General features: G+C 42.6%; 4 protein-coding genes and 1 non-coding gene across 6 annotated transcripts; 3 read left to right on the forward strand and 2 right to left on the reverse strand.

Moving 5' to 3' along the window:
* Positions 1 to 1,033: 1,033 nt before the first annotated feature.
* E1B28_002093 (uncharacterized protein) lies at positions 1,034 to 1,806 on the forward strand (the record flags this gene model as incomplete). Its single annotated transcript, XM_043159007.1, has 2 exons — positions 1,034 to 1,459; positions 1,516 to 1,806. The coding sequence occupies 2 exons, from the start codon at positions 1,034 to 1,036 to the stop codon at positions 1,804 to 1,806; spliced, it is 717 nt and encodes a 238-aa protein (XP_043002605.1).
* A 1,360-nt stretch (positions 1,807 to 3,166) lies between these two features.
* E1B28_002094 (uncharacterized protein) lies at positions 3,167 to 5,824 on the reverse strand. Its single transcript, XM_043159008.1, has 14 exons — positions 5,621 to 5,824; positions 5,544 to 5,569; positions 5,419 to 5,491; positions 5,309 to 5,353; positions 4,978 to 5,244; positions 4,892 to 4,919; positions 4,766 to 4,822; positions 4,532 to 4,716; positions 4,279 to 4,461; positions 4,195 to 4,216; positions 4,044 to 4,130; positions 3,904 to 3,991; positions 3,697 to 3,832; positions 3,167 to 3,631 (listed from the first exon to the last, which is right to left on the reverse strand). The coding sequence occupies exons 1-14, from the start codon at positions 5,802 to 5,804 to the stop codon at positions 3,321 to 3,323; spliced, it is 1,692 nt and encodes a 563-aa protein (XP_043002606.1). The 5' UTR covers positions 5,805 to 5,824; the 3' UTR covers positions 3,167 to 3,320.
* Positions 5,825 to 6,313: 489 nt separating this feature from the next.
* E1B28_002095 lies at positions 6,314 to 6,414 on the reverse strand. The gene has a single exon. It is a non-coding gene; the product is annotated as a tRNA-Lys (tRNA).
* A 443-nt stretch (positions 6,415 to 6,857) lies between these two features.
* E1B28_002096 (uncharacterized protein) lies at positions 6,858 to 9,519 on the forward strand. Of its 2 annotated transcripts, XM_043159009.1 has the most exons (14): positions 6,858 to 7,003; positions 7,058 to 7,155; positions 7,207 to 7,342; positions 7,411 to 7,508; positions 7,573 to 7,669; positions 7,722 to 7,794; positions 7,855 to 8,105; positions 8,189 to 8,255; positions 8,307 to 8,493; positions 8,552 to 8,718; positions 8,797 to 8,921; positions 8,991 to 9,015; positions 9,110 to 9,121; positions 9,200 to 9,519. In XM_043159009.1, exons 1-14 carry the CDS (start codon positions 6,871 to 6,873, stop codon positions 9,387 to 9,389), a joined length of 1,659 nt encoding a protein of 552 aa, XP_043002607.1. In that variant the 5' UTR covers positions 6,858 to 6,870; the 3' UTR covers positions 9,390 to 9,519. The 2 variants fall into 2 exon arrangements, with proteins under 2 accessions (XP_043002607.1, XP_043002608.1); XM_043159010.1 differs by having other exon boundaries at positions 8,307 to 8,418; positions 8,991 to 9,519.
* A 9,348-nt stretch (positions 9,520 to 18,867) lies between these two features.
* On the forward strand, positions 18,868 to 19,087 carry E1B28_002097 (uncharacterized protein; the record flags this gene model as incomplete). The annotated part of the gene is made up of 2 exons (XM_043159011.1): positions 18,868 to 18,925; positions 18,984 to 19,087. The coding sequence occupies 2 exons, from the start codon at positions 18,868 to 18,870 to the stop codon at positions 19,085 to 19,087; spliced, it is 162 nt and encodes a 53-aa protein (XP_043002609.1).
* Positions 19,088 to 27,441: the final 8,354 nt, after the last annotated feature.

Genomic DNA, 27,441 nt, shown 5'->3' on the forward strand with positions numbered 1-27,441 from the left:
AACGGTGACTTGAGTTGACGGTGACTCTCGGGGGCTTCGCTCTGAAACTTACAGATTGATAGCGAAAGCCTGTATGGTAAGCTCTTTCCTTGTTTCTACCGTCGGGGTCAAGAAACGGATACCCGTTCTAGGAAGGCCGCTTTACCCAGATGAAGACGGATATCAGAGCCTAATTCGAGCTTGATGGTAGTACGTGTCTACATACATGATACCTTCGAACGATAATGATTAAAGTTTTCATTGACGTCAAGCTATCGGTACTTAGGACCGGACGTCTGTTTCGGTACGTCATAGCTGTCAGTATCCGAATTGTTTCAATTTCCCGCTGAGGATGATTTTCCTTGAATGTTACCAGGGTTGACGCCGGTGAGGCCTCAGACGAATCATCGTTTGGCTTTAATCCCTCATTCCTTGACCTACATACAAGTACGTATACCTGCTTCGGACGCGGGATTGGTGCCTAACTGGCTTTTTTTCACCAAGTTGAAACACCTTTGCCAGTCTACCCTCGGTGACATCGAGACGGTTCGGTATGGCTACAGTTACTCGTTCACCAGGTGGAAGGTTCATTTAAAACTTGAAGGTGCTTGTAAAAAGCGAACGGAATACTATGACGACAGTCGCGGATTCAAGACGGGGCCTTATGGTACAGCGGTTTCAAAGGTTAGCGGAAATGGGTATGCGGAATGTTTATGTTTCCTGATGGTTTAGAAACGCTACGACGCAAAGGAAATCGGACCGGAAATGAATATCGAGCTGGGTGGATGCATCTTTTGTTTTCCTCTTGTTTACCATAATGCAGGTAACTTATAAAGTCTGACGGGTTCGACATATCTACCACAGGCATTCACTCTCAACTGTCCTCGTGCAACCTCAAGCTCAACACCTTCTCTCTCCTCCGTCAACTTTATCGCTTCATCGTTGTATCAAAGAATCGTTTCATTCGGTGGGTTGCGGTTATTACCATCTGCCTGGTAAAATTGAATCCTGACGCCATTTTCCGCAGATCACCTACCGGATAAAAATGGCACACATGGAATCCTCCGGTCATCACCAACCTTACGTCACTTCAACTTCCCAAATCCAAATTCGCAGAACAAGTCTCGTAATTCGTTCACCTTCGACTTCAATTTCCGATAACTCCTCGCCTTATTCTGGAGCTTATGGGCAACACCATCACCACCATCTCCATACGCACACGATACGTGAAGAATACACGTACTCCGTTCGAATCCTGCAACGCTCCTCGAGTTCATCATCATCCGACTCAACCAGAACACCTTCACCAGTGCTCCGTCCTCCTCCACCACAAAACACCCCGCCCCACGAAGATAATGGGATCACGTACACCGAAGATGCTTCAACCAGGCTCTCAAACAAAATCCAGAGAAGATGTTTCAACTGCGGAGAAACAAAAACAACTGCCTGGCGAAGAAGTCAAGACTATCCTGGAAAACTTGTTAGCTGCCCCCTTATTTTCTCACTTTTGAATCTTTTTGTGAAACTCCTCCGTAGCTATGCAACAAATGCGGATTGGCCGAGCGAAAACCCCCACCGACTCCATTCCCAGAGATCGTCGACTTGGAACAACGACAAGCAAAGTTCGCTAGCCGCGGTGGTGGTACTATCAGCGCTTCCTCGAACTCAAACAAACCTCCTCCTCCGATGTCAACCATCGCTCATGCTCGTTCGGGCGTCTTACCAATGCAAGGCCGTCGTTGTAGATATTCGGCTGCGTCTACTCAAGGTCAGGGTATGTTGCCAAAGGATCATGAAGCGACTTCGCACCCGATTTCAATATTGTGAAACGGGTGATAAGTCATTCGTGGTATTTTAAAATACCAATACCTTTTTACGCGATTCACTGTGCTTCGTGGTCCTTTTTCCCCGCCTCTCCGCTTTGCTTCTGTTGTATTTATTAACTTTTCTTTATTCATTTTCGTGGAATAATACGTTGAAAACTGTTATAATGATAATACATGAAACCTAACAACGAAAAAGCATGCCGTTCTTGCATGATTTCCGAAGGGGCCCTATCGGTTGTGCATGTATCATAACCAGCTTCGGAACCGTGGTACCCCAATCCCTGTTTGTGCCTGACTGAGAATCTTACACCGGAAATGTATTCAGTGGGCTACGACATAGTCACCGTACTCTACCATTCAAACCAACCACCCCCCCAATAAGCCAAAGGCTCGAACTTTGTACGGGCACCCCTCGTCCTTACTCTCGTTTGGTAAACAACGTCATTATTTGCACTATGTTTCTTTCAAGTAGATGAATATCCAACACTCAACTACACCATCACAACCAACTATGCACTCCCTTCAACCGTTCCAGCAGGATAAGTAGCCTTAGCCAACGGGCCAAGTTGAAAAATGACCCAGAATAAACGCTCAAAGCACCACAGGAACGCAGTCGATGGCGATAACACCTCCTAGAGTAAAAAAATATCCACATCATCGAACATGACTCCAAAACAGAAACACTAGCAGGTAGTTGGAACTTACGATATCTATTATTTGCACAACACAAAGGATTAGGATAAACTTGGTCACTGGCGACAGGGGAAAAAAAGTAAACGTTTAACGAATAACTTCCAAAAACGCAAAAGTTGGAGAATTGAAACAATATGAAACCTCACCATGAGAAGTCCCCATTAGCATCTTGCGTAGCCCCCGCACACGTCAACCCAACGAGCGGGTCGATATCTGGCAGAGGTATCAACACAATACCCATATTCTCCAAAATATCTCGGATGGACTTTGGGAGATCATTTATATTTTTGACCTGTTGGCAACACTGGATGACCCGAGGGGTGATACATTCGCTGGGAAGAATGGGATCTGGATCGCCGCTTTTGACCCCTGTGGCGACCGCAAGGCTAGTGATAGCGGTGAGGACGGTGAAGAGCTTGGTGGGAATCATGGGAGGTTATGGTATGTGGTTGGTAGTAGCGCTTGGATGGTATCTTTAGGTTGTTTTCCCTCGACTCGGGGATAGGAGGGGTAAATCAAGCCTTGGAATGGTGTTCATCATGATCTTCTATATACGGTCACGGGTTTTGAGCCAAATGTCACTGACTCACTATTAATTAGCGCAGTCGAGTCGGTGGCTTCAGGTTCAGAACTGCCAATGGCATACCGATGTCAAAACGTCGTACTCCAGGCGCTATAGAAATTCAATCAAATATCACTATCATCTGGTAATGAACGCGGCAGAAAGAACTAGCCTTATGGACAATAACTTGGACACAGAGAGATGAGCTACATATTTACAAATTCAGACATTAACCTCAGCGAATATCTAGTAACACGCGATTACACCATCACACCCGGCTCCCTATCCCAACTATGTACTCTTCTCAAACTTCCAGCAGCCGCAGACGTCGAGGAGTCCCTCCTCGAAACCTTCTCCTCCTCCCTCTTCTTCTCCTTCGGCCATTCCGCAAGCCAACCCTTCAAAGCCCTCAGCGCCTTCTTCTGCACTTCACCCACCGTACCATCAATCTGTCCCGAAGCGGTCGAGAAATCCGAGCAATGAAAACCATCACTAAGACCAAGAATCTGTCTGGGTGTGCTTGGTTTGTTAAGACCTTGTGCGGCTACTGTGGCTTCGCGCCATGGATCGCCTGTCAATTCGTGTAATAATAGTAAGAGTTTGTATAACAGAAAAAGGGGAAAACTAAAAACGTACGTATGCCATTAGCAAAGAATAACTTATCAACTTGGAGATCCCATCCGTGGTACTCTTTATTCGTCCTCTCGACACCGCCTTCCATGTCCGGAGGAGTGTGGCCGAAGACGTCGGGGAACATCCATTGGCATTGACGCTAGATGGATCATGGGAGTAAGAGTTATAAGCTAGTATAGGAAATTAACTTAAGAGGAGGGGGGCGCTTACGATGTCGGAGGAAGGTTGAACGAGTCTCGTCACTATCGCCGGTTGGCCTTTCGGAGGACCGTCCTGGAGGTACCCTACTTGATTGCATCTGTTGGCAAATGTTCAGTCCCGACAAGAGAAATATGAATGGGAGTGCCCACACAACCCAGAACCATGAGCGTCCTACGTTGTCGATAGTGGTATTAGTGTAGAACGTCGAGTTGGGATCGTATGTGCCCAAACAATCGCTAAAAAAAAGAAAGAACTTCACTTCACATCCTACAGTATAGTAGAGAGGAAGAAGTAACTTACATAACGCTATTATTCCCGCACACTAAGAAATTCAAGGGTCGTTCAATAGTAGTTTCTTATGGCAAAGAAATGAACAGCGCTCACATTGCTCAAGATACCCATTCTTCCAAAACGCTCCCCAAGCTTCAATAGCATGATCAGTACCCCACCCACTTGACGGAGCGCTTTTCCCATCCTTGACCTCAAGAGCATCACAAAACCTCGTGAAAGTCGTCCCAGGACCCGAAGTAGGTTGTAGGCTTTGCCAATCCCACAAGTTGTTTCGGACTAGAAGAGAAACAAAAAGAAGGAACGTTCTCGATATATTTAGATTTCCGCCGAAAATTTTCGGACTTACGCGCGCCGGCGACGTCATCCAAATGATCAAGTTCACCCAAACCAAAATTATCCTTCAATTTCTGAATCGCCTTTTGGTCCTTGCCAGAAAACACCTTATCAATACGGGCAATGGCGGCTTCGACATCGGCGGAACAGTTCTTGGGCATGTTTTGGCGGATGGGTTCGAAGTATCGCCAGAAATCACTGGAAATAAAGTATTCAGTCGAGTTCCTTATCTGGACTTATGACGTACAAGATGGCCTCAACGACACCGGATGAGGCATATCCTGCCCAAAAAAGTCCGGGTTTCCTGTTTTCGATTTTATTCGTGAGAAAGAAGATCGGAGGAAAAAACTTTTTTTTTTTTAAAATTACGCACTTGACCATCGTCCACCCAGTCAGAGCAGCTATCGAATATTCCCAAAATTAGATTTTTATGATAGGGAGCTAAGTACGCTCACTTACCCGAGTAACTCCCTCCTACCAAAACCCACGGTGCCTTCTCCGGACCTAAATTTTCACCGTTCGGCATCGGAAGCTTTACATTCTTAGCGAAATATTCCAAATCTTCAATAGCTTGTTCAATAGTATGGAGTGCCAGGCTCTTTCCCGTCAGGTCTGGGTAGGGGTTACTGAATCCGTAGAAACGATGTTCAAGGATAATGATGGAACCGTTCTCTTGTTGAGCAATTAAACCGTGGAGAGTTGCGTTGGTGAGATAGCGGGTGTAAGCTTGAACAGTGGAAACGGGATCAAATTGGAATTGGGAACGCGTCAAATAGCTAGAAACCCTCACGTTGTGCATTGGCTTCACCAGGTGTTGTGAGAATGATTGGGCCACCTGGAGACGGGGAATTTCAGATGGACGCTAGCTAGTGTGAGAGCGGGGATAATATATGAACTCACCAGGTTCATAGAACTCGTGCGTGTGCCAAAATCGCTGTTTGAAGGTCCCGAGGGAAGGATTGTTGTGGTCGATCTGGGAAGAAGATTAGCTTTCAAGGATGAAGTCCTTCTGACTCGATACCGACCAATTGATCAAAGTAATAAGTAGTGTCTATCAAAAGAGTATTAGCGTAATAAGTAAAAGGAAACACAGAACACGTACTGTAGGGAGGAAGCTCGGACCCGTCGCGACCAGTTACTGGACCTGAATTCATGGGGGCTTGTATAACAGGAATGGTGGGAGCGGGTCTGAAGTTGGCATTCAGACGACCGTCTGGGAGTTTTGCAGAGACTCCAATATTCGCTAATAAAAGAGTGAGCGGTACGAGTCTGGCGAAGACCATCATGGTCAACCCCTCGAATGATTTAGGGCATTCTGAAGCTACATGTCTGTATTTTATTATTAAAAGAAGACTTGGCAGGTTCAATGGAGCTTTGATAAATACCCGTTTTGATATGGTAGCCTGTGAGCCTCGCGGTCTTCCAAACGTAATTTCAATGGACGCGCTTGCGCTCGCCGACATACTCGGGTATTGCGGAGATGGAGGGATTCGGAGTTGACATAGAATAGTACGTTTTCAATGGACTTGGCATTTTTGCCTGTGAACATTAGGTGATCCCATCACCCGCGCTCGGATTAGCGTTTTAATTTCGTGAGGAATTTTCTTTTTTGGCCACCGTCGGTGCCGAAGTGGAGGTCCGTGTGAGATGCATAAGTAAGTTACAACCGCTGCCACTGGTTATCCTCTGACAAGATCTATATGTTCGCCTACCAATCGCCTACTACTGTATGGTTACTATCGGAATGGGGGTTGAGTTGGTTAGCGACAAAAAGCAGTAAGCTGTCAAGCTCCATAGCCCACCGCGAGGGTCGAACTCGCAGCCTTCAGATGCTTTACGCAACATGATACTGGATTTGTAAGAGTCTGACGCTCTATCCGATTGAGCTAGGCGGGCAATAATCCAGGATGGATTACTCTATTATTGGCAAATTTCCAACTAAAGTAGCGCTAGCATCGGGACGGGTCCTTGGAACCGCCGGTTGGCACGAGGCTTGACAATAACTGCCCCTCGGATCCTCATTCGACGGATCGCATTCACAATCATTGACTGACCACTGTATGACGACCAAAGCGGTCCTCAAAGGCTCAAGCTGCGGAGTTGGTGCACAGAGGGGAATACGGTATCAGGTTGGTATCAGTTGGGTATCAGGGTTTAGTGAATCATCATATGACCGTGAATGGTTGAAGTTCGCAGTTTTATTCTCTTGGAGCCTGCATTTTACCTGGACTTTGAAGTCAGACACCCATAAAATACATTGACATGGGAATCTGAGTGAGTGAATTCAAATATTTATAATCAAGAAGTATAATTAAGTAGGTCACGGTACCTTTTCTCCCCCAAACCATCACGATGATTGTACTCAATCGTGTCGATATCGCTGTAACAGCTCTATCCCTTGTTCTTCTCTTCTCTTTATACTTCTTCAGCCGGAGAAGTACTCACAAGAACCTCAGAGGTCCACCTGCTCCGTCCTATCTGCTGGGTAAGTTCCATTTTTAAATCAATAGCCGGTTGTGATCTAAGTTCATCTGATTAGGTCTTGAGTACGAGTTACAAACAAAGACCTTTGAAGAGGGCTTTGTCAGATGGTCAAAGGAGTACGGAACTGCCTACAGACTTCAAGGGTGTCTTGGGGTACGCTTTCTCATTGATGCCATACCGAGAACTGAGACATGGGCTACGCAGGAAACCATGCTCGTGGTATCAGATCCGCTAGCGATACACCGTATACTACATGAATCGTTACAAGACTATCCTGCAGCCGCGGATGTCAGGAGATTGTTTGAGATGATCTTTGGAAAGGGTGTGATTTCGGTTAAAGGTGAGTCGGCCCTTACTTAGTGCGGCTTTCTCCATATTCATGGTTCTCACCAATGCATCGATTTCCAGGCGAAGATCATAAACGACACCGAAGAGTATTAGGCCCTGCCTTCTCTATCAACCATATGCGACAGTTCTTGCCGTTGTTTCAGCGTCACGTCAATCACGTACGTCGAATTTCAGGCGATGGTGACACCACACATTTACCCTGACGGTGAAGCCAACTTGTAGCTCTCGGAAAAATGGGACACCGTACTTCAGGGAAAGACTCAAACCATCGATATCATCCTTTGGCTCCATAAATTAGCTCTCGACATCGTCGGAGAAAGTAAGTCTTCACGTGCACATTCGGCCGTAAATATCAACTCTCCTATTCAAAGGCGCATTTAACTACCACTTCGACGCGCTCAATAACAAACCTAACGAGCTAACAACAGCACTCTACGCCTTCGAGTACGTATATCTCACCGCCATCCAGTTCTCTACGACGACCTCTTCTCTGTTTCTTTCTAGGAAACTCGCAGGAGAACACACTCCAACGATGACCCTAATCCAGGCCATCCTACGCCATATCCCAGACTCGATCGTATCATGGAAAACGAAGCACTTCCCGTTTCACGGGGACAAAGTCGTTAAACGGTTTCTAGAAGTATCGAATGAGAAAGCGAGAGAATTTCTTAAGAAGGCCGGATTAGACTTGGATCTTGACAGCAATGAAGCGAAGGATGAGACGGGCATGGAACGAGACATTCTTAGTATTCTTGGTGGGTTTTTATTTTTATTTTATCCTATTTGAACCTCTTACGGACTCGGAATCCCTCTCGGATTTTTTGGGTACAACTCATAGCGCGTGCAAACCGAGCAGAGGATCCGAGGAAGAGACTAAGCGAAGAGGAGATGTTGTCGCAGATGTCGTGCGTTTACATTTCACTCGAGATAGACTATTACAATCTCATATGCGTTAGAACTATAATTCAAGCCGGCCATCATACAACCGGATACACTATCTCTTGGATACTCTACCAACTCGCTGCTCATCCGGAAGATCAAGCGAAGGTATACGAAGAGATCAGACAGGCACGTGAAAGGAACTCTGGGGACTTTACAAGCTCCGACTATGATTCGATGAATCATTTGAATCTGGTTATTAAGGTACCGTATGGTCGAACTGAAGTACATAGTTGTGGTCTCACGGCGACACATATTACAGGAAACCTTCCGTCTCCATCCCCCCGTACCGAAACTCGAAAGAGAGGCATCAAAGAACGACATTCTCCTCTTAGACTTCCCCGTCGTCTGCCGGGATGGAACAACGATAGATGCCGTCCCCGTTAGGAAGGGACAGAGGATCAAAGTGGATATTACAAGTTATAATAGGCCAGTAGTTTCCCACCTATCCCTAATCCTATCGAACTCCATACTCAAATCGTTCGTTTTTTTTTTTTTTTTTTTCAGACTGGAGAGCGTATGGGGTGAAGACGCGGATTCGTGGAACCCTAAACGCTTCGAGCCGATTTCTACGCACCCGAACGGCAAAGAACAAACTCAAGTCGGACTCTTCGCGAATGTTCTGACGTTCAGTACGTATTTCTTCCTGTCACTCCCCCCCCTCCCACCTCTCGACAATAATTTGACTGTTCCCATTTCAGGTGGCGGGCCGAAAGGTTGTCTTGGGTGAGTTATGGATGGCCATTCATGGATTTGTCCCGTTTTCCCGTTTTCCTGGCTTCACTCGCTCCCGCTCACTCCAGTGTTCAATACCATCTAGTTGGCGATTCGCGTACGTCGCTAAGCTTTTTGTTTCCCCATCAGAATTGTTCAGTCAAACTCATATCATGATTCATCCATCCATCCCTAGCTTAATGGAATTACAGGCTATGACCGTGGGTTTAGTCGAACGATACGAATTTTCGACTGTTACGGATGTGGAAATCGAAGCAGGAAGTATCGGGTCCCAAACTGCCGTGATGGTTGTTCCATCTGTCAAGGGAAAACATATGGAAGGGCCTAAGCTTCCGCTGAAGGTGACAGCGAGGGCGGCAGTTTGAGTATTGATGTTATTTAAATTTACATTCATCTTCGCCCAAATTCCCATGCAGATGACTGGGGACCAGAAGCCGAAGCATAGGTATAATCGTCTGATGTGTATGCCAATCCTTGAACGAATTGATCGAGGCAGTGATACTTAAGTGTAATGGCAGAGACAGATATATCTGAAGGTACAACTTTCAAAATGTTGCTGTGTAGTACGGGCAAACGGATCAGCTGTAACATTTTGATGATAGTGGACTCAATTCAGCAGTGAGGAACAGCAGGCTCAACTCAACAGTAGATAGTGTAACTAGTGGTGTAATGTTCAACATAATAAATGAGTGAGCCACATGCTTCACTTGATCATTGACCATGCAATCAGGTTTTCTGATGTTAGTTCCCATAACAAAGTTAGTCTTGAAATCAGAGTAAAATACTGAAGAATACACCTCATCTATACAACAAAGATGTCAAGGTGGAGAACTAGATGAACTACTCTATCTGTATACTAATATTAGAATAAAGATGGAAAAGTATAGTTCAAGGTACAGTTGAGTGTGAGGTAAAGTTATCCCAAATAAATTACTATCAGAACAACATATATAATATCTGCTAGAGTCCCTTTAAGAACTGACCCCTCCCTCCATCCTAGGTCTTCCAAACCAGTTCTCTCTCTATTTGCATACTTTGCTTTTATCAATGGCTTCCAGTGATGATGACCTCAAGAATAGTCTGGGTCCTTATATAACCATGGATCAAGTTCTTATTCTCCCAATTTCTACTGTCTCTGTATGTGATATTTACATCCCCATTCAAGGTTTTTCGTGTTTATATTCAAATCATTACAGATTTTGTATTTTATCTATGGTATGAACATTCACTGATTATAAGAATTTCTTGCTAAATCAAAACAGGCATTTACATGGTGGTATTTGGACTATCCATCCATGTTCTTTGTTTCCACCACAATGGCTCTACATCCAAACTATACTTGGGGTGCACTATAGCACTCTTTGCACTTGCCACTATCTATGTTGCTATAGACACTTGGGGAAACTTCCTGCAATCTGTAGTTCTTTTTAATGCTGCATCATCAAAAGACTACACTCCCCTTGTTGTGTATCTTGAAGGTGATGTTAGGAAAAGAGTGTGGGCGTAAGTTTTGTTCTAGATGATTTCATTAAAATGCAAACTAACCTACATTGCAGAGCCACTACTAGTGTTATCTCAAATTTAATGAAGTGTGTAGAAAAAATTATCACAAGAATATTCTTCACTAAACTGCCATACTCTTTCAATCTTAGTTCAATTGCTGATTCAATGCTGGTGGGTTTATTTATACAATAAGTAAGGTTACTTCTGATTTTTTATTCAGATTCATCGTTGCTATATTATCTGGAACTCAAGCAAATTTGTGTTATATCCACTTGCTTTTATTGCTTTCATTCTAAATGGTATCCTCCTCTTCAATCAACAGTCTATGCAAATTATTAACATCTTGAACAGGCATAGATTTAGGATGCATAATTGCAATCTCTATTGGACTGAGCAACCCTTCTAAAGGATCTAACAGTATTCTTATAACCAAGGCACTTTCACTTGATAGTACTGGATTAGCAATAAGTATTGTTATTTTTCAAATCATTCTGGCATTTATAACTGGTGAGTTCAATACATCCTTGTCTATATCCAAGTTTAGCTGATTTTCATTTGAAGGGGGCCGAATTTGGTGGATTAGCTATGAAGCAAGAAAGATGATGGGAAAATCAACTCATACAAAGTATAAAACAATGGTGATTATCATGTGTGTATATTCTGCTTCTGCCTCAACTTCCCTTCTCACCCTATATCACAGCATTGAATCTGGGTTTCTATATGCAAGCACTATGCTAGCTGTAGCTGTTGTTAATCTCAGTGCAGATAACTCAGTCCATGGTATTCTTCCCTTTGATCCTTTCTCTCTATCAACTTTAATCTCAGTGAGTGACCAAGTTAAGGTATTCTTGAAAAGATTAATAGAGATCTATAGGGCCTTGCTCCTACCTTGATTATTGTTCGGGTGGCATATGGAAAATCTATCAACAGTGTTCAACAGGTGTTATCAACAATGCATTTTGCGAATGGTCAGAAAAGTCAGCAGCAAGACACAAGTGAAACAAAACATGTAGGCATTGGTCTTCAACTGGAAACACAGTCCAATGGTATTATTGGAGAGAATTTATCACATGGTGCAGATCATTCACTCAGGGTAAAAGAGACATTTGAGGTCTAGTAGCAGTATGCCAGAGGGGGATATACCAAGTAGCTTTAAAATTTATTGGAGAGCCAACTCCCTTTTGATATTGGGTTCCCCCTTAACTTGATCATGAATTCATTTTATTGCTAGACTTTTTGTTGAGAACATACACCTACAGAGAGATGTATCATGAACTGAACCAGGGGTAGTACCTACCGCCGACTTTTCCGCCTATAGAGTCAACTGCGGTTGGACTCAGCATACGATCAAGGGAAATATCATGTGAAATGGGTCGATTAATAGGAGAGTACTCCTAATCTTAGAGAAGGGGTCATCAGTATAGGAGTACAACCCTTTCTATTAGATAGGTATATAAGGAGTACTTAGTAGTAGATAGTTCCCCAGAATTTGATCTCCTTTGTCCTCCTTTATCCTTTCCTATCTTTGCCTTTCACCTCTGCCCCATTCACTCTGTCACTCTACGTTGTCCAGGTCACCTTTATTAGGGGACTCACCATCCAATTGTGGTCCGGACTCATCCTAGAGTCCCTTCTCTTGTGTTAGAGTACAGGATGGGGTACACATGGATTAGGTATGTGGTACACTACATTGGTGTATGTTGGGTACTGTCTATCATATGCTCTCATCATCATTGGAGTACCGGCTTGTGAGGATACGGTCCTCGTCACAGGACGCTCTCATTGCTGAAGGTTTACTCTCACTATAGGAGTACAGTTCGTCATACAGTTCACGGATATTCATGATATCGGACATCATCATTATCCATTCTCCTTGGTTGCCAGCTCTTGTCATCCTCTATTGCCGATAGGCCCATAGGATGGTTCGCCAGCATTAGTCTGGAGTACGATCTCGTAATAGGTCGGAGTACCGGGGGTTGGTACCCCTTGGAGTACGCCCTATGTGGGTGTTGGGTTGTTTTAGGCGTATGCTATCCTCAGTGTTAGGGCTTGAGGCCCAGCATATGCATAGGTGGTTCACCCTCCTGACAAGATGCAAGTAAACCAGAACAACAATTAAAAATGGCCACTCATTTTCAGAGAACTCCTGATTCAAAACTACTCATTGCACCCACTTTGCATCAATAAGGTTTGGCTGATAAATTTCATCAAATTGCAGCTTAAAGTGTAAACAATGAACTTTCCATTTACTTTGTGTTATGCACTTTCCATTTATACCAACAGAGCTTGTTCTAGAATAGAGGGGAATATTATGAACCATTCACTTTTCTGGCCCACCATACTCTGCTAACTAGCACACATTACCCCCAGCAATTTTTCCAAGTCCTAATCTTATCATAGATCCTCATTATCAGTAATCCCCACTCACTGCACATGTGATATTTCTTTTTTTTTTTTTTTTGTTATTATTTTATTGTGTGGGGATGTGATATTTCCTTAGCAGCCTTATCTGAGCCTCATGACTCACTCTACAGCCTCCCCTCAATATTTCCCATAGTGTCTCTTTTACTCAGTATATATTTCATCCACACACAGTTATTCTGACTCAATCTCTTATTTTTCTAAATATTCACATATTAAATACAGCTATACATAGATAAATAAACTGACTCATACATAGATAACAGTAAAGTATATAAACTCTGAGATTTTGGTACCAAAACGTCAACCTTGATATTTTATAACTGCCACAAGTTGCTCCTTAAGTAAGGCAAGCTGACAATGAGAGAAAAAAGAATGACTCCTAGGTAGGATTGACCAGACAGGAGTAAGGTTCTACAATACACTTGAAGTACTTATATACTACACTACTTAAGAAGTAAAAAGTCGAGGGGGTTCCCTATCTACAATGGTCTATGACAATCATGGATTAGACAGGATGGTCAACAGCAAGGGGTCTGAGGGGTCAACAGGGGGTCAGCAAGGGGACAATTGAGACAATTGAGTATGTCAACAGAAAAGGGTCATGATCATGCACAGAGTACTATGGTGGAGTATCTGAAGTATGGTGAGTTTGTGGCATTACCCTCTCTTTAAAGACCTTTGCCCTCAAAGGCTTACTGGTTATTCTGTATACCCAAGGCTAGCTTAAGGGGCCATAATGCTTATCCCCAAGTTTCCCCAATGGTCATTCAATTCTGTCATTCTTTCCCTCGAAGTAGACCAGGTCACGAGCTTTTTGTCTTGTCATTTTGACAAGAAAAGAATAGATTCTTGACTGAATCTTAAAAAATGAATAGCCCTATATTCTCTCTTTCTTAGTGCCTCTTAGTGCAAACTAAAGCTCTAGAATACCAACCTCCACCTCATACTCTAAGGATATTCTTTTGGTGTGATTTGTTTGCGCACTTCATTCTTGAGGTGTGTTTGCCAGTCCCATTAATTGGATATCCCAAAGCGCTATTACCGCACACTTGTTAGGACTCTGTAACTTTACCTTCGAGAAGGGTATTAGTTACTTAACGAGTTCTCAATTATGCAGGGTTCTTTGAGGGATTGATCTAGAAGCAAAATGTAAGCAAATTACACTTTATTGATTTCCAGTACTTAAGTACTAGTGTTGTAAGTTCTACTTTGTAAGTAGAAAATTGGATTTCGAGGTTGGACTAGCAAGGCTAGAGGTAGTTTAACTAACAATAAGTAGTTAAGAGGTTTGTAGAGTTTAACACAATGAATGTAATTCAAAGTTAGGTTACTACAGTGGTTGTATATATGAGGAGTAGTAGTTGTAAAGCTACGAAGAGGTTGTAAAAATATCTAGGATGAGGTTTCTGGTCGAAACCTTAGAGTCTTTATACAATGTAGAGTATGTACTTATTTGTATAGTAATGAGTCAAGTTAATATGATAGCAAAGTAAGTATTCATATAGTCATAAAATATGAAATGATTGTAAGAGATTTCCCGAGGTTTTAGAGCAAATAAATGATCGTACGCCACTTAATAGAATGGGGTATGGGATATCCGGGTTGGAGCATTGCCTCATTTATCTGAAAATGAACAAGTATTCTTCGATAAAGAAGAAAATATGTATTAGCAAGGTACATATTCAAGTAGGGACAATCGAGGGTTGGGAAGTACGAGTCAGCGGAATCGGCAAGCATTGGCGAGTGTATTCCGTGATTCAGTTAGGTTGGAATGGGTGAGTCAAAGGATTGGAAGTATATACTTTCCGAGTCATGCACCAAGAAATAAGGCAAAAAGTCGGTAAAACTAGTGATGAATCTTCGCTGAGATCTCCATAATGACCATGTAGATGTGATACCAGGACTTCGGTCCTGCCTCAAGTTTGATCGCCTGATGTTTGTGGTGAATTTCCGGCTCGGGACGGGAATTCGGGTGTTAGCTGATTGGTCAAAGTGTCAGGCATCTACGTTGGGCGTTTGAATCGTAACAACACTCTTCTCTGGAGGTATATAGAGCAGATTGTCTTTAGTCAAGTAGTCCCCATGATTCTCGACATTGCCCTTGTTTTCTCCTATGTCCAAGACCTTGACTTCTCACTTTACTTGATATCTCTTGTTCTTTTCTAGGAAGTGGTCCCCAGGAGTACCCTCAGTACCCGCTATTGCACTCAAAATTGGATCTAGCCTTAATAAGCATATTTTTAATCATTTTATTAACATTTGAGTTATAAAATAAGAGAATGTAGGACTAGGGTGAGCCCAAACTACTAGTCAAATCACAAGCCTCTATGTGAGAGTTTAGCAGTACGAAAAGTACGGAATCGGAAGATGAGAGACTTCGTGAGGTTTTGAAAATGGTAGAAACTTCAAGAAGCAGCCTCTTAAAAACCTTCGTATTTTAGATAGAAGGCCTTGTCTTACCTTGTGGAATGCTTGGGGCAAACATAGGGAATTTATTGAACACTTTACTTTGACTTCACGAAGTATTGTTAGACAACTCGGACTTAAAGGAAATAACTGAAGTCACAGGAAAGGAAAAGGATTACAACATTCTGAAATAAAGGAAACCCAGAGCTTGCAAGGTTGACATGACAGTTGTTACTGGAGACAGGAACACAAGAGATATGTCATAGACGGCGACTGGTTCTTTTCCTTATTTAGAGGACAACAGGACGATGGTGACATAGAAGATATGTTTCCAAGGATATGTGGGCAACTCGGAGACCTCAGGAAGTCTAGGCTCTGTCAGCATAACATGGATACAGACAGGGGACTCTTGGCTTATTATCTTTATTCATGGTTTCTGGCACAATCTCTGGCATTATACCTGATTAGGCGAGTTTTTGTTCGACTGAAAGGGATTTTATTATTATTCTCAAGTTTACTACATATCTGTCAGGAGTCGATCCTTGGGTGAGGCGAGCTGACAATTGAAGGGGGAAAGAATGACTCCTAGGTAGGATTGACCAGACAAGAGTGAAGTTCTATTGTACACTTGGAGTACTTATATACTACACTACTTAAGGGGTAAGGGGTCAGGGGGGCAGGGGCCTCCCTATCTATGATGGTCTACAGCGATCGCGAGTCGGACAGAGTGGTCGACGGTGAGGAGATGAAGGAATTGAAGGGAGGACGATCACAGAGATTGAAACAATCAAGCACAGGGATGGGAGGAGTTGTGATAGCATGTGAAGTACTATGGAGGAGTACCTGGAGTATGGTGAGTTTGTGACAATATCTCAGACATTTATTATTTGTATTTCGAAAAGTGTATATAAGGAGGGAGGGTAGCAGGAAAATTCCCTCCTGTCATATAAGAGTCAGCTGATGTCATTCAAAATTTAATGATATATAACATGATATCATGCAATATGTCATAATAACATGTGTAAAATAGTCAAGCAAAAAACTGTCCAGTTGGATTGTTTTCATATTTTAGTAATAACTTCATCAAATGTCAATATTTTTGTGCAGAACAAAATAAGGTGTGTAGCAGGAATGTAGGGCTATATTTTATACACTTAGAGTCTTATGTAATATGGATTTCCCATGGAGTTATTTAAGGATTTTCTCGGACTATGTACCAAACTGGACAGTTTTTTGGGTCACTGTAGAACACTGTCACCATTCATTCTTCTTGATCACCAGCTCTTGTCATTCTATATTACTGAAAAGACCGTAGGATGGTTCGCCAGCATTAGCCTGGAGCACGGTCTCATAGTAGGTCGGAGTACTGGGGGTTGGTACCCCTCTGAGTATGCCCTATATGGGTGTTGTTGGGTTGTTATAGGCATTTGCTATCCTCAGCATCAGGGCTCAATCCCAGTGAGATGTGCTCAGATGTAATCTGATGCTACCAGACCGCATGTAACGAATCATGTGAATTCTGAGAAATCCAAATTGCCTCCGATGTTTTCTGACGACTTGCTGTCACCTTCGTTTCTTCTTCTCCTGTCGGCCAATATCGAAACAAATCTGACCACTTTCTTCACCATGACCGAACTGTTAATAACTCTGTGTAACACCACTAAATATGGCTAGCAAACACACCTCAAGCACGAAGTGCGCAAACCAAAACCACACCAAGAAGAGTATACACAAGTGTAAGGGGTGGAGGTCGGTATTCTTAAGGCTTTAGTTTTCACTAAGAGGCACCAAGAAAGATAGAATATGTGGGGTCTTCGGTTTTATAGAAGTTTCAATCAAGGTTTTTTCACTACAAGAGTGACAATATGATTCACAAATCCCAAAATTCGATATCTGACTTTTCAACAAAGCTTTACAAGTCTTTGCCGAAGTTTGGTTTCAAGTTCAATATCCAAACTAGACAATAGCAATCCAAATTCAATATAAGTCCAAATTGACTTCAATATCCAGAGTTCAATTCCAAGACAATATGCCAATACCAAATTCAATTGCAATAATCTAATCTATCTTTCCAAACACAGAACACCAACTTCAGTGAAGAGTGGGGCAAAGGTCAAATCTCGAGCGAATCCTAGTAGGTGAAATGTGTCTCCTCTTGTAGGTTGCTGGGGAAAATCCCTCTTTCCTGCCCTCCTTATATATGGTTTTTCTAATAAATAATAGTAAAAGTCCAAAATGTGTGTGAAACTGGTAAATAATAATGAAATCCCTTTCAGTCGAACAGAAACTCGCTTAATCGAGTATAATACAAGAGTTTTATGTGCTGAAGTGCCAAATCGAATATTAAACTGAATATCTGTTCCTTGTTTCCTGGTTGCGATGTGGGGACTTGACTTCGCTGAAGTACCCGACATATCCACATTCTCCTGTTTTTCCTAGGGAACGAGTCCCTGTTTCAGGCGTATCCATTCTTCATGTTCCTGTTCTATTCCTTTTTGGAGAAGATCTAGCCTTGATTCTAGGCCCTGTCTCCAAGGTTTCTCTCTTGAAATCAAATACTACGTGCACTTCGCTGAAGTCCGTGTTTCCTTGGTTTTCCAAGAAATTCCTATTCTTTCTGTTTTCTGTTCATGAGAATCGGATGTTCCTTCCTTTTTTACTTGTTTGGATTTCTATATCTGAGAATTCCATATATCTGAGCAGTCCAACCAGACTTCGTTGAAGTTTCAATAAAGTGTATAATAAAATCCCTATGTTTGCTATGAGCATTCCAGGAGTAAGATGAGGCCTTCCAATAAAAGAACGAAAGGTTTTTAAACGGCTGCTTCCTGAAGTTCGTACAGTTTTCTGAACTTCAGCAAAGTCTCTCATCTTTCCTAATTTTGTACAGTTTGTATGGATAAAGTCTCTTGTAGAGGCTCATGCTTTAACTAGAAGTATGGGCTCACTCTAGTCCTATTAATCCCATTATTTATAACTCATAAGTGTTAAAATTGTACAAATATGCAGTTTTAAGGTCTTTTCCGATTTATATCACGATACCGTCCATTCACTTCCTTGCCAAAGCCCATGCACACAGTGCCTTCCGTTGCGCTCGCCCCTGCACCCCTCCCCTTCGCTCTCTTTGATACTGTGCAGTTTGAAGTTCAAACCAACTTCAAATTATTATTGTTTCATGCCGATACCAATGACGAGACTGTGACGTAGCCTGCACCCTTGGATTTTTTATGTACAAGCAAAACGCCAGGGTTATCTCCATCATTTCTTCCTTCCCATCCACCACCATCTCCCATCTCATCCTGCCACTTTTGCATCGACTATGGACTTCCATGTTATGTTTCAAGTTGAGGACCCGTCGTTTGCATAGCTTTAAAGTGGATTGTCAATCCAGTTGGAGGAACAGACTAGATATAAGGTACATCGTGCTATTTTATGGTAACTCGAAGATCTCATACTGATTGATGCATCTAAAGGCCGTTCTACCACTAACGGCGACGAAATCTCAGCCTAATGCAAGATATGTGGTTATGTGAAACTCAGTGCAGGACGTTGAGGGAAACTAGGAGAGGTACGTGCTTCGTGCAATTAATTTATTCCCTGTTTTCTGACATACCCCTTTGTTTTAGATGATGCTGTAGTGCTTACACCCAATGGCAGCAAGGGTATTGTTGAAGTGGATTCCAGCGGTATCAGTTGTGAAGCGATGAAGGTGTGGAGACTTATAGATTAGGTAGAATGAGTCCGATCCCAGCTGTACGATAACATACAAAAGAATATGAAAAAGTACATTTATATTCATTAATGGGTGGATCATACCAGTATGATAACATATGATAAGCAACGAACTTTGGATGGTGTTGTGTGTTATCAGACAGGAAATATGGCCCCGCCCCAGGCTCAGATTTGCAACAATGTCATCCGATGTCATCTCAAAAACTGCCGGTTTAAGGACTTTATTGGATGGAACCAGACATTATTGAAGTGACCTCTGGATCATCCAATAATGTCCAATACCATCCGATGAAACCTCACTGGGGCTCAATGCCCAGCATATGCATGGATGGTCACCCTCTCTGACAATGTGTATCATGTCATAGTGACACCATAGCTACATACAGTGACCCAAAAAACCGTCCAGTTTGGTACATAGTCCGAAAAAATCCTTGAATAACTCTATGGGAAATCCATATTACATAGGACACTAAGTGTATGAAATATAGCCCTACATCCCTGCTACACACCTTATTTTGTTTTGTGCAAAAATATTGACATTTGATGAAGTTATTACTAAAATATGAAAAAAATCCAACTGGACAGTTTTTTTGCTACACTAAATTTATCCTATATTTCAACTTCTAATACTTTGTATGTCCTCCTTTAGCCTTTACAACTGCTTGAAATCTTCTAGGCATACTCTCTATAAGTCTTCGGCACTCTTCCACTTCAATGTTACCCCACTCCTCAGCAGCTCTTTCCCACAATTCATAAACTCTGCTAGGCTGCATTGAATATTCATTCAACCTGCATTTCAAGGCATTCCAGAGATGTCCAATTGAATTAAGGTCTGGAGACTGTGCTCACTACTCTATCGACTGGATCCCATGTTCATCAAACCATTTTGCTGTCTTTTTTGAGGTATACTTTAGATCATTGTCTTCCTAAAACATGGTCATGTCAATCAAAAGTTGTAAATTTTCAATGCTAGCTGGCAGGTGGTCATCCAGAATGCCCACATACTACTGTGCATCTATCCTCCCTTCCACCTCTACCATTTCCCCACTCCATTCCACCTCTACATCCCCAAACCATGATATTTCCTCCTCCAAACATGACTGTATCTTCAACCTCCTTCTCTGACAGTGGATTGCCATTCTTCTTCTGTGCCCACTTATGCCCATCTCACCCAAATTTATTGATTTTAGTCTCATCTGACCATATAACCCTCTTTCAGTCATCTAATGTCCAGTTCAGGTGTGCTTCAGCAAACTTGAATCTTACCCTCCTAATGCTGAGAAGAGGCTTTTCTTCCTTACTACAGCATGAAACTTGTGTTTATGAAGGACATTGTGGGTGGTTTGAGAAGTAATAGAAGAGGGGAGTGATATATTAAGGTTTTGAGGGAACTCAGTAGCATTCCCCACATGCCCTGAGTGCATTTGTATAATAATATAGTGTTCATCAGCAGGTGTGACCTTCTTTGGTCTGCCTCCAAAAGAGTTCTCCTTGTCAGGTAGCTTCTTGGAGACAAGGGTGGTCACTGTAGTCTTGCTACAGCCTAATTGCTGGGCAATGCTACCAGCACTGAGGTCAGTAGTGGTGGAGAGATGAAGAATTTGTTTTTTCTGAGATTGAGTAAGGCGATAATGCGACTTAGTTGACTATGCTACAAGGTTCTTTTTGCACTTTAAACAGTGCTACGGAGCAATATTTATCGTATTAAGAACTAGAGTGAGCCCGAATTACTAGTTAAAGCTAGTGCCGCTAGTAGAATGTGCTGTAGGCGCAGCTAGACCAGTTAGAGAGAACCGTAGATCGTGTCAGAAAACTGTATGACTGTTCGAAACCTGTAGAACACTATGAGCAGAGGACTTAAGCGGTAATTCACTGAGTTCTACTCTCTACATTTTACTATGCACTGGCATATCAAGGGATTGTACTATTAGAAGACTTGTAGTCTTCACAGAACCGTTCGTAGCAGAACTTAATGGAGTCAAAAGACCTTCATACTAGGAGTACCTACTTCTACGGGGGATTTAGTTGACAAGAAATCGGACGTAAGACCACACAGACTAGGAGAAATTTGATATGACCGTAGATCGAGTCCCGATCTGAGGAAAAGACAAAAAGACATGATACAGATCCCAGATCACAGATAGAGTACCTAGGAACCGGGCAGGAATGAACAACGGATCTCGGAGTCCGCGCTGTTCATGTGCTACGGCAATTCGGAACTCTGGATCCATATGCTGGAACCACTTGGACACACAAAGTCCATATGATTTGATAACGTCGAAATGCAGGATAAGGTCCGTAGGCAGGAAATACCGTATGGTACGCCTATGTAGATCCATTCTACATGCTGAAACAAGAATGAAGAACGGTCCAGATTGGTCTGAAACATATGATTCGAATACGGAAAAGCTCCATAGACGAGATTATGCATATGTAGCGGTCCCTAGTGATAAGATTCCGCATGGATTCGTAGCTACGGTGCATTATTTTAGAGATGAAACAAGTAGAGATAGGATTACAAAGCTAGCGTAGAAGTAGTATAAAAGCAGCTCATGTATCCGTAGATAAAAAAGTACTACCCGTGCGTAGGAAAGTCCTGAGTGGGTTGCCCGTGAGTAACTGCTCTTGACACCAATAGAGAGATTTGCCCTGTCTTTGTGCAGTGAAACGATAAGATTTGATTTGAACTATATGAGACTGTCGAGGTCAAACTAGAGAACTATCCGTTCATAGGCCGCCGAGGTCTTGATTACTGTTTCGTGATCCATCAAGGGTCTTAGCGTCCGTGTCCGCCGAGGACTTAGTTTTCGTGTCTGTCGAGGGCAATAGTCTCCAATCGTTCGAATTAGTCTTACCATAGATGAAATTCACAGTCCCACTTAGTCCACTGGACAATAAGCAGAGCCCCTACAAACCCTAGAATTCCTGTAGCTGTGGTGTTTTACACTTGCAGTTGCATATTGATTTTATAAGACCTTCATACGATACTGAGACTGTGATCTTGTGCGTAACCTTTGCCAAGCAGTCCACCCTTGCAATCTTTCCTGGTGTGTAGAGTTATTGATAGACTTTACACGGAGGTTTACTAGTTTTTGGGTTGATTTGGTATTGGTGCTACTCCCGTAGCTCTGATATTAGGTTGACTCTTGAGTGGTATACTTCGCCCATTAGCGAGGCATGCTGTTGATGGTTTTGTGAAGGGAATATCACATTTTAATATCCTAAAGTGGAGCATGTGATGTCATAGAAGAGTTAACTGATGATGTCATTCAAAATTTAATGATATATAACATGATATCATGCAATATGTCATAATAACATGTGTAAAATAGTTAAGCAAAAAAACTGTCCAGTTGGATTTTTTTCATATTTTAGCAATAACTTTCTCAAATGTCAATATTTTTGCACAAAACAAAATAAGGTGTGTAGCAGGAATGTAGGGCTATATTTCATACACTTAGTGTCTTATGTAATATGATTTCCCATAGAGTTATTCAAGGATTTTTTCGGACTATATACCAAACTGGACGGTTTTTTAGGTCACTGTATATGCCTAAGATGGTTATCTTATCGTTGTAAGTAAACCAGTACAATTGCTAACAAACAAAATAATCAAAATCACAAATGCAACCATCAAGAAACCTTTACAGTTTTGTTTTTTCTCCTTCAGTTTTAATACAGTTTTGATTAAGTTCTGGCTTTCATTTTTGATTTCTTTTTCATTTGTTATTTTGCTTGTGTCAAAGCTCTGCATCTTTTATTCCAGGTCTGCCACCTGTTGTCTGTTACCCCCAGAACTCCACAGGTATTTCATTGTTCCATGATTCAGTATATATTGAGTAACATAAGAACTCCTGTGAATATATACAAGGCTAACCTTCCGTAGTGCGTCACGGCCCACATATACTGCATCCTAGCTAGGGCGGACAGGAAAGCCTGACACGCGCTATACAAATGTTTATCCTAAGGTGAGTGGTAGCATCTAGCAAGGTAAGCAAACGTACCTGGAAGGATTGGCAGCCCATACTGCTAGTCTGGAATGATCTGATCTACCACACCCGGCGGATCCTAAGGCCTAGCAAGTCTTGGGGGAGCCTACTTGCCACGAACACAACTAACAATCATATTAACTCTAACTTTTCTGCGGTTCACACAGGTTCAGGAAGTATCCTAACCATAGGCGCAGATTCTCTCGTCGGTCTGTCAGCCGATGATGGTAGAGTACTTTACGGAGGCGGAACGTCGAGTATACAAAGTCCTGAGTCCCGGAGTTCAAACCTGAAGGATACAGGTACCCAGGATGGCGATGAACTTGTATTCAATACCTATAAAAATGATATGTGTGCAGAAGAGGAACATATGCAGAATGACGTAGAATCCCAGCATGCACCAGATCTACTGGCCCAAAACAACGAAAACACAAGGCATGCCTTTGAAAGGGAAAGGTCCTCTGAATGGATACCCCAGCATGCACCGGAGTCACCAGTACAAAGAGAGCCTGAAAATGGGCCAATAATGGAATCCAGAGGGTCCCCTATTCCAGCTGGAGGAGATGGAGTCGAACATCTCTTTCCACGAATAGGAACCCTGCCCGATATAGGAGAGGATGTTGACTTGCCATACGCCTCTCCTGATGACACCGTACCAAATCGCCCTAACCACAGAACAAGAAGGGCTGAAATGCATAGATGTCAGAAGAATACAAAAGCTGCAATTAAAGTTGCGTCACTTAATCTGAATGGGTTTGGGGGGCAAAATATCTTTCAAGAGGGCAATAGATGGGCCCAAATAAACCAACTGGTTAGAAAGCACAGAATAGGCATCTTAATGGTGCAAGGAACCCACCTAACAGAAGAACGGAGAGTGGAGATCGAAAATATGTTCCATACTCGACTTGTAGTTTTCGGATCCCATCATCCACTGAATCCAACAGGTGCTGGAGGAGTTGCCTTTGTACTGAATAAACAGCTCACCAACATTAAGAATGTCAAAATTAAAGTAATAATTCGGGGACGAACCATACTGCTTAAAACTAATTGGCACAAAGGCAAAACCATTACAGTATTAAATGTTTATGCTCCAAATGTTATGCCAAGTGATGGAGAAGATAGCAAATCGTTCTGGGAGGAAATTAATGAATTCTTCGAAGGTAATCACAATCGGGACTGGCGACCGGATGTAATGGGTGGCGACTTCAACATTGTTGAAGACCTGATAGACTGTCTCCCCATGCGTAGCAACCCTTATGAAGCCATAGATGCCCTAGACTCAGTCAAAATGAACCTAAAGCTTAAAGATGGGTGGAGGAGTACATACCCATCTGAAAAGAATTATACTTTTTCCAGAGCTGACACCCACTCACGTCTTGACTGCATATATATGACCGAAAAAGTCCTTGCTGAAGCTTGTAAGTGGAATCAATCTCCTGTTGGTATCAAAGGGGTAGACCACGAGATGGTCTCAGTTCAAGTGGCACATGAAGAGGCCCCACTGGTAGGAAAAGGAAGATGGACTCTTCCTGAGAGAATTCTAAAAAATAAAAAGTTCAACAACTTTGCCAAGGAAAAAGGGAGAAAAGCTCTGGAAAGTCTTGACCAAATAACTCAATGCAATGATACTGCAAATCCACAAAGAGTTCTCGCAGACTACTTGAAGGAAATAGTAGTGGAAGCAAAGAAGATAGAGAAATCTTCAATCACACCTGCACAACAACGGGTGGCTCAAGTCAAAAAGTCGATTAGACAGACATTATCAGACTCAAGATCTACCCCCCACGAGAAAGCAGAGAGGATCAACATAATGAAAAGGAATTAAAGGATCTGGAAGTTGACGGTGATAGCAAACTGTGAAGACAAGTTGCAGCGCATGACAGAATAGAATGAGAAAACATAGGGAAATACTGGTGCAAGATTAGTAAAGGCTCTACACCAAGGGAAATGATATACGCACTGGAAAAAGATAGCATACCAAATACGGGTCAACAAAATGTTTCGGAAGGGAACCCCCCCCATGAGCCAGTATATGAAAAACACTCACAAAGAATGGCGGAACTGGCAAGAGATTACCATGAGGGACTCCAGCAACAAGACCTAGACAAACATGCTGATATTTGAGAACAAACAATCCAAGAAGTTCTTGGACAGGTGGATGCAAAGCTGTCAGAGGACCAAAAAGGTCGTCTCGGAGAGGACATCTCCGAGAACGAGGTGATAATGGCACTCCGAAAATTGAAGAATGGATCTTCACCAGGAACGAGAGGAATCACCTATGAATTCTTCAAATCATGCTTAGACAGATACGTGAATGAAAAAGATCAGCCGGCCCTAGAACCCTTTAATATTCTCAAACTTCTAACAAAAGCATGCAACGACATCCTCCAACATGGTGTTGACAGGAGTACAAAATTTTCTGAAGGCTGGATGTGTCCGCTGTATAAGAAAGGCGATAAAAATAAAATCAGTAACTATAGACCGATAACTCTAATCAACACTGATTACAAAACACTCACAAAAGTCCTTGCGATGCAACTAGCTGAAGTATGTCCCTTGATCATCCATCCTAGTCAAGCTGGCTTTATGCCCGGCAGACAAATATCGGACCAAATGAAATTAATTCAGATGATAATGGACTTTGCCGACTATTTTGAAGAAAACGGGTTAATTGTGGCTTTCGACCAAGAAAAGGCATATGATAAAATAGCTCATGATTACTTGTCAAAAACCCTTGAGAGGTTTAATTTCCCCCCCATCTTCATTAAGACCATTGAAAGCCTATACAGCGATGCGGAAACTAAAGTAATGATTAATGGTCACTTAAGTTCCCCGTTCCAAGTAACTCGAGGAGTACAACAAGGGGACCCGATGTCATGTCTGTTGTTTGATATTGCAATAGAACCACTCGCGGCCAGAATTAGGAACTCCAGTCTTAAAGGTATCGAGATCCCCAATATTGATGAATGTATGATCGCCAGTCTCTTTGCTGATGACACTACAGTCTTCTTATCAGAAGATGATGAATTCAAGGACCTTCAACAAATTCTTGATAAGTGGTGCATCGCTGCTAGAGCCAAGTTCAACATAGCGAAGACCCAGATCCTTCCATTAGGAAGTAAGACTTATCAAGTCAAGATTAGAAACGAACAAAAAGGGAAAGATGTACACTTACCGATACCTGCCAATATACATATCACTGTGGAGGATGAAGCGATCCGGATCCTGGGAGCATGGTTTGGACATTCGTCACCTGGCTCTGCGGCATGGTCCAACCAACTCGAAAAAGTCGACTCTGCTCTTGAAAGGTGGGATCGAACCCACCCAACTATGGATGGGAGAAAAAAGATTATCCAGATGATTGTCGGGGGTATGACCCAGTATCTAACTCAGGTCCAGGGTATGACAAAAGAAGCAGAAAAACTTCTCACTAAATGAATACACCTGTTCTTATGGGGAGAGAAAACGCAAAGTCCAGTGAGTATGGATACCCTCCTCGCGCTGAAAGAAGAAGGGGGACAAGAAGCACTGGATATCGAAGCCAGGAACTTAGTGATTGAAGTGATGTGGCTAAAGTCTTACCTCGCTTAATGATGAAAGACCAATATGGGCCAAAATTGTCAATGTCCTCATCGCAGCTGCAACTCCCCGAAAAAATACAGAACAAAATGTCGAGCCAAGCATAAAAGAAAATGTTTTCCTACAATCATGGGAAACAAAAATATCAATTCTACCGAACCATATACAGAAACTACTCACTACAGCCAAAAAGCTTGGGGTCTGAACTGAGGGAATTGCATTCTCTGAGGAAATACTGAGGACAAGGCCAATATGGTATTATAGTGACGCTCTTCCCTCGTTGAGACGTATCAACCATGCAGCGGCTGCCAAGTGCCTTAAGGAAATCCATGGAGTTAAAACTGTAGGCTACGTGCAGGATATAACCAACTTACTGAACGATAATGACCACTCCCCAAATGATGAGTGTGAATGTAAGAACTGTATGACCTTCGAAAACGAGCTTGGATGTCCTCATCCAGACCGATGCATGCAGAAGGTGAAGGAACTGCTAGACTGTCTACATCCGAAATGGGACCCAAGACGGACTCAACCGTTTCAATACGAAACCAAGCCAGGTTCATCAGACGACTTCACTGAATTTAATGGTAATGTCACTACAGAAGGGTCATTAGCTGATGTATTCAGGATCTTTACTGAGCAAGACGAACCATGTACCTTTCTACCCAGAAAAAGAGACACAGACATATATGATAGGGATCTACCCTCAAAAACATTTTCGGTGAATGGATCCACTGAAAGACCTAAAGGTTCAAAAGCGAGAACAGCTTTCTGCATCATAGAA

This window comes from Marasmius oreades, chromosome 10 (assembly GCF_018924745.1).
Source record: "Marasmius oreades isolate 03SP1 chromosome 10, whole genome shotgun sequence".
Classification (NCBI taxonomy): Eukaryota; Fungi; Basidiomycota; class Agaricomycetes; order Agaricales; family Marasmiaceae; genus Marasmius; species Marasmius oreades.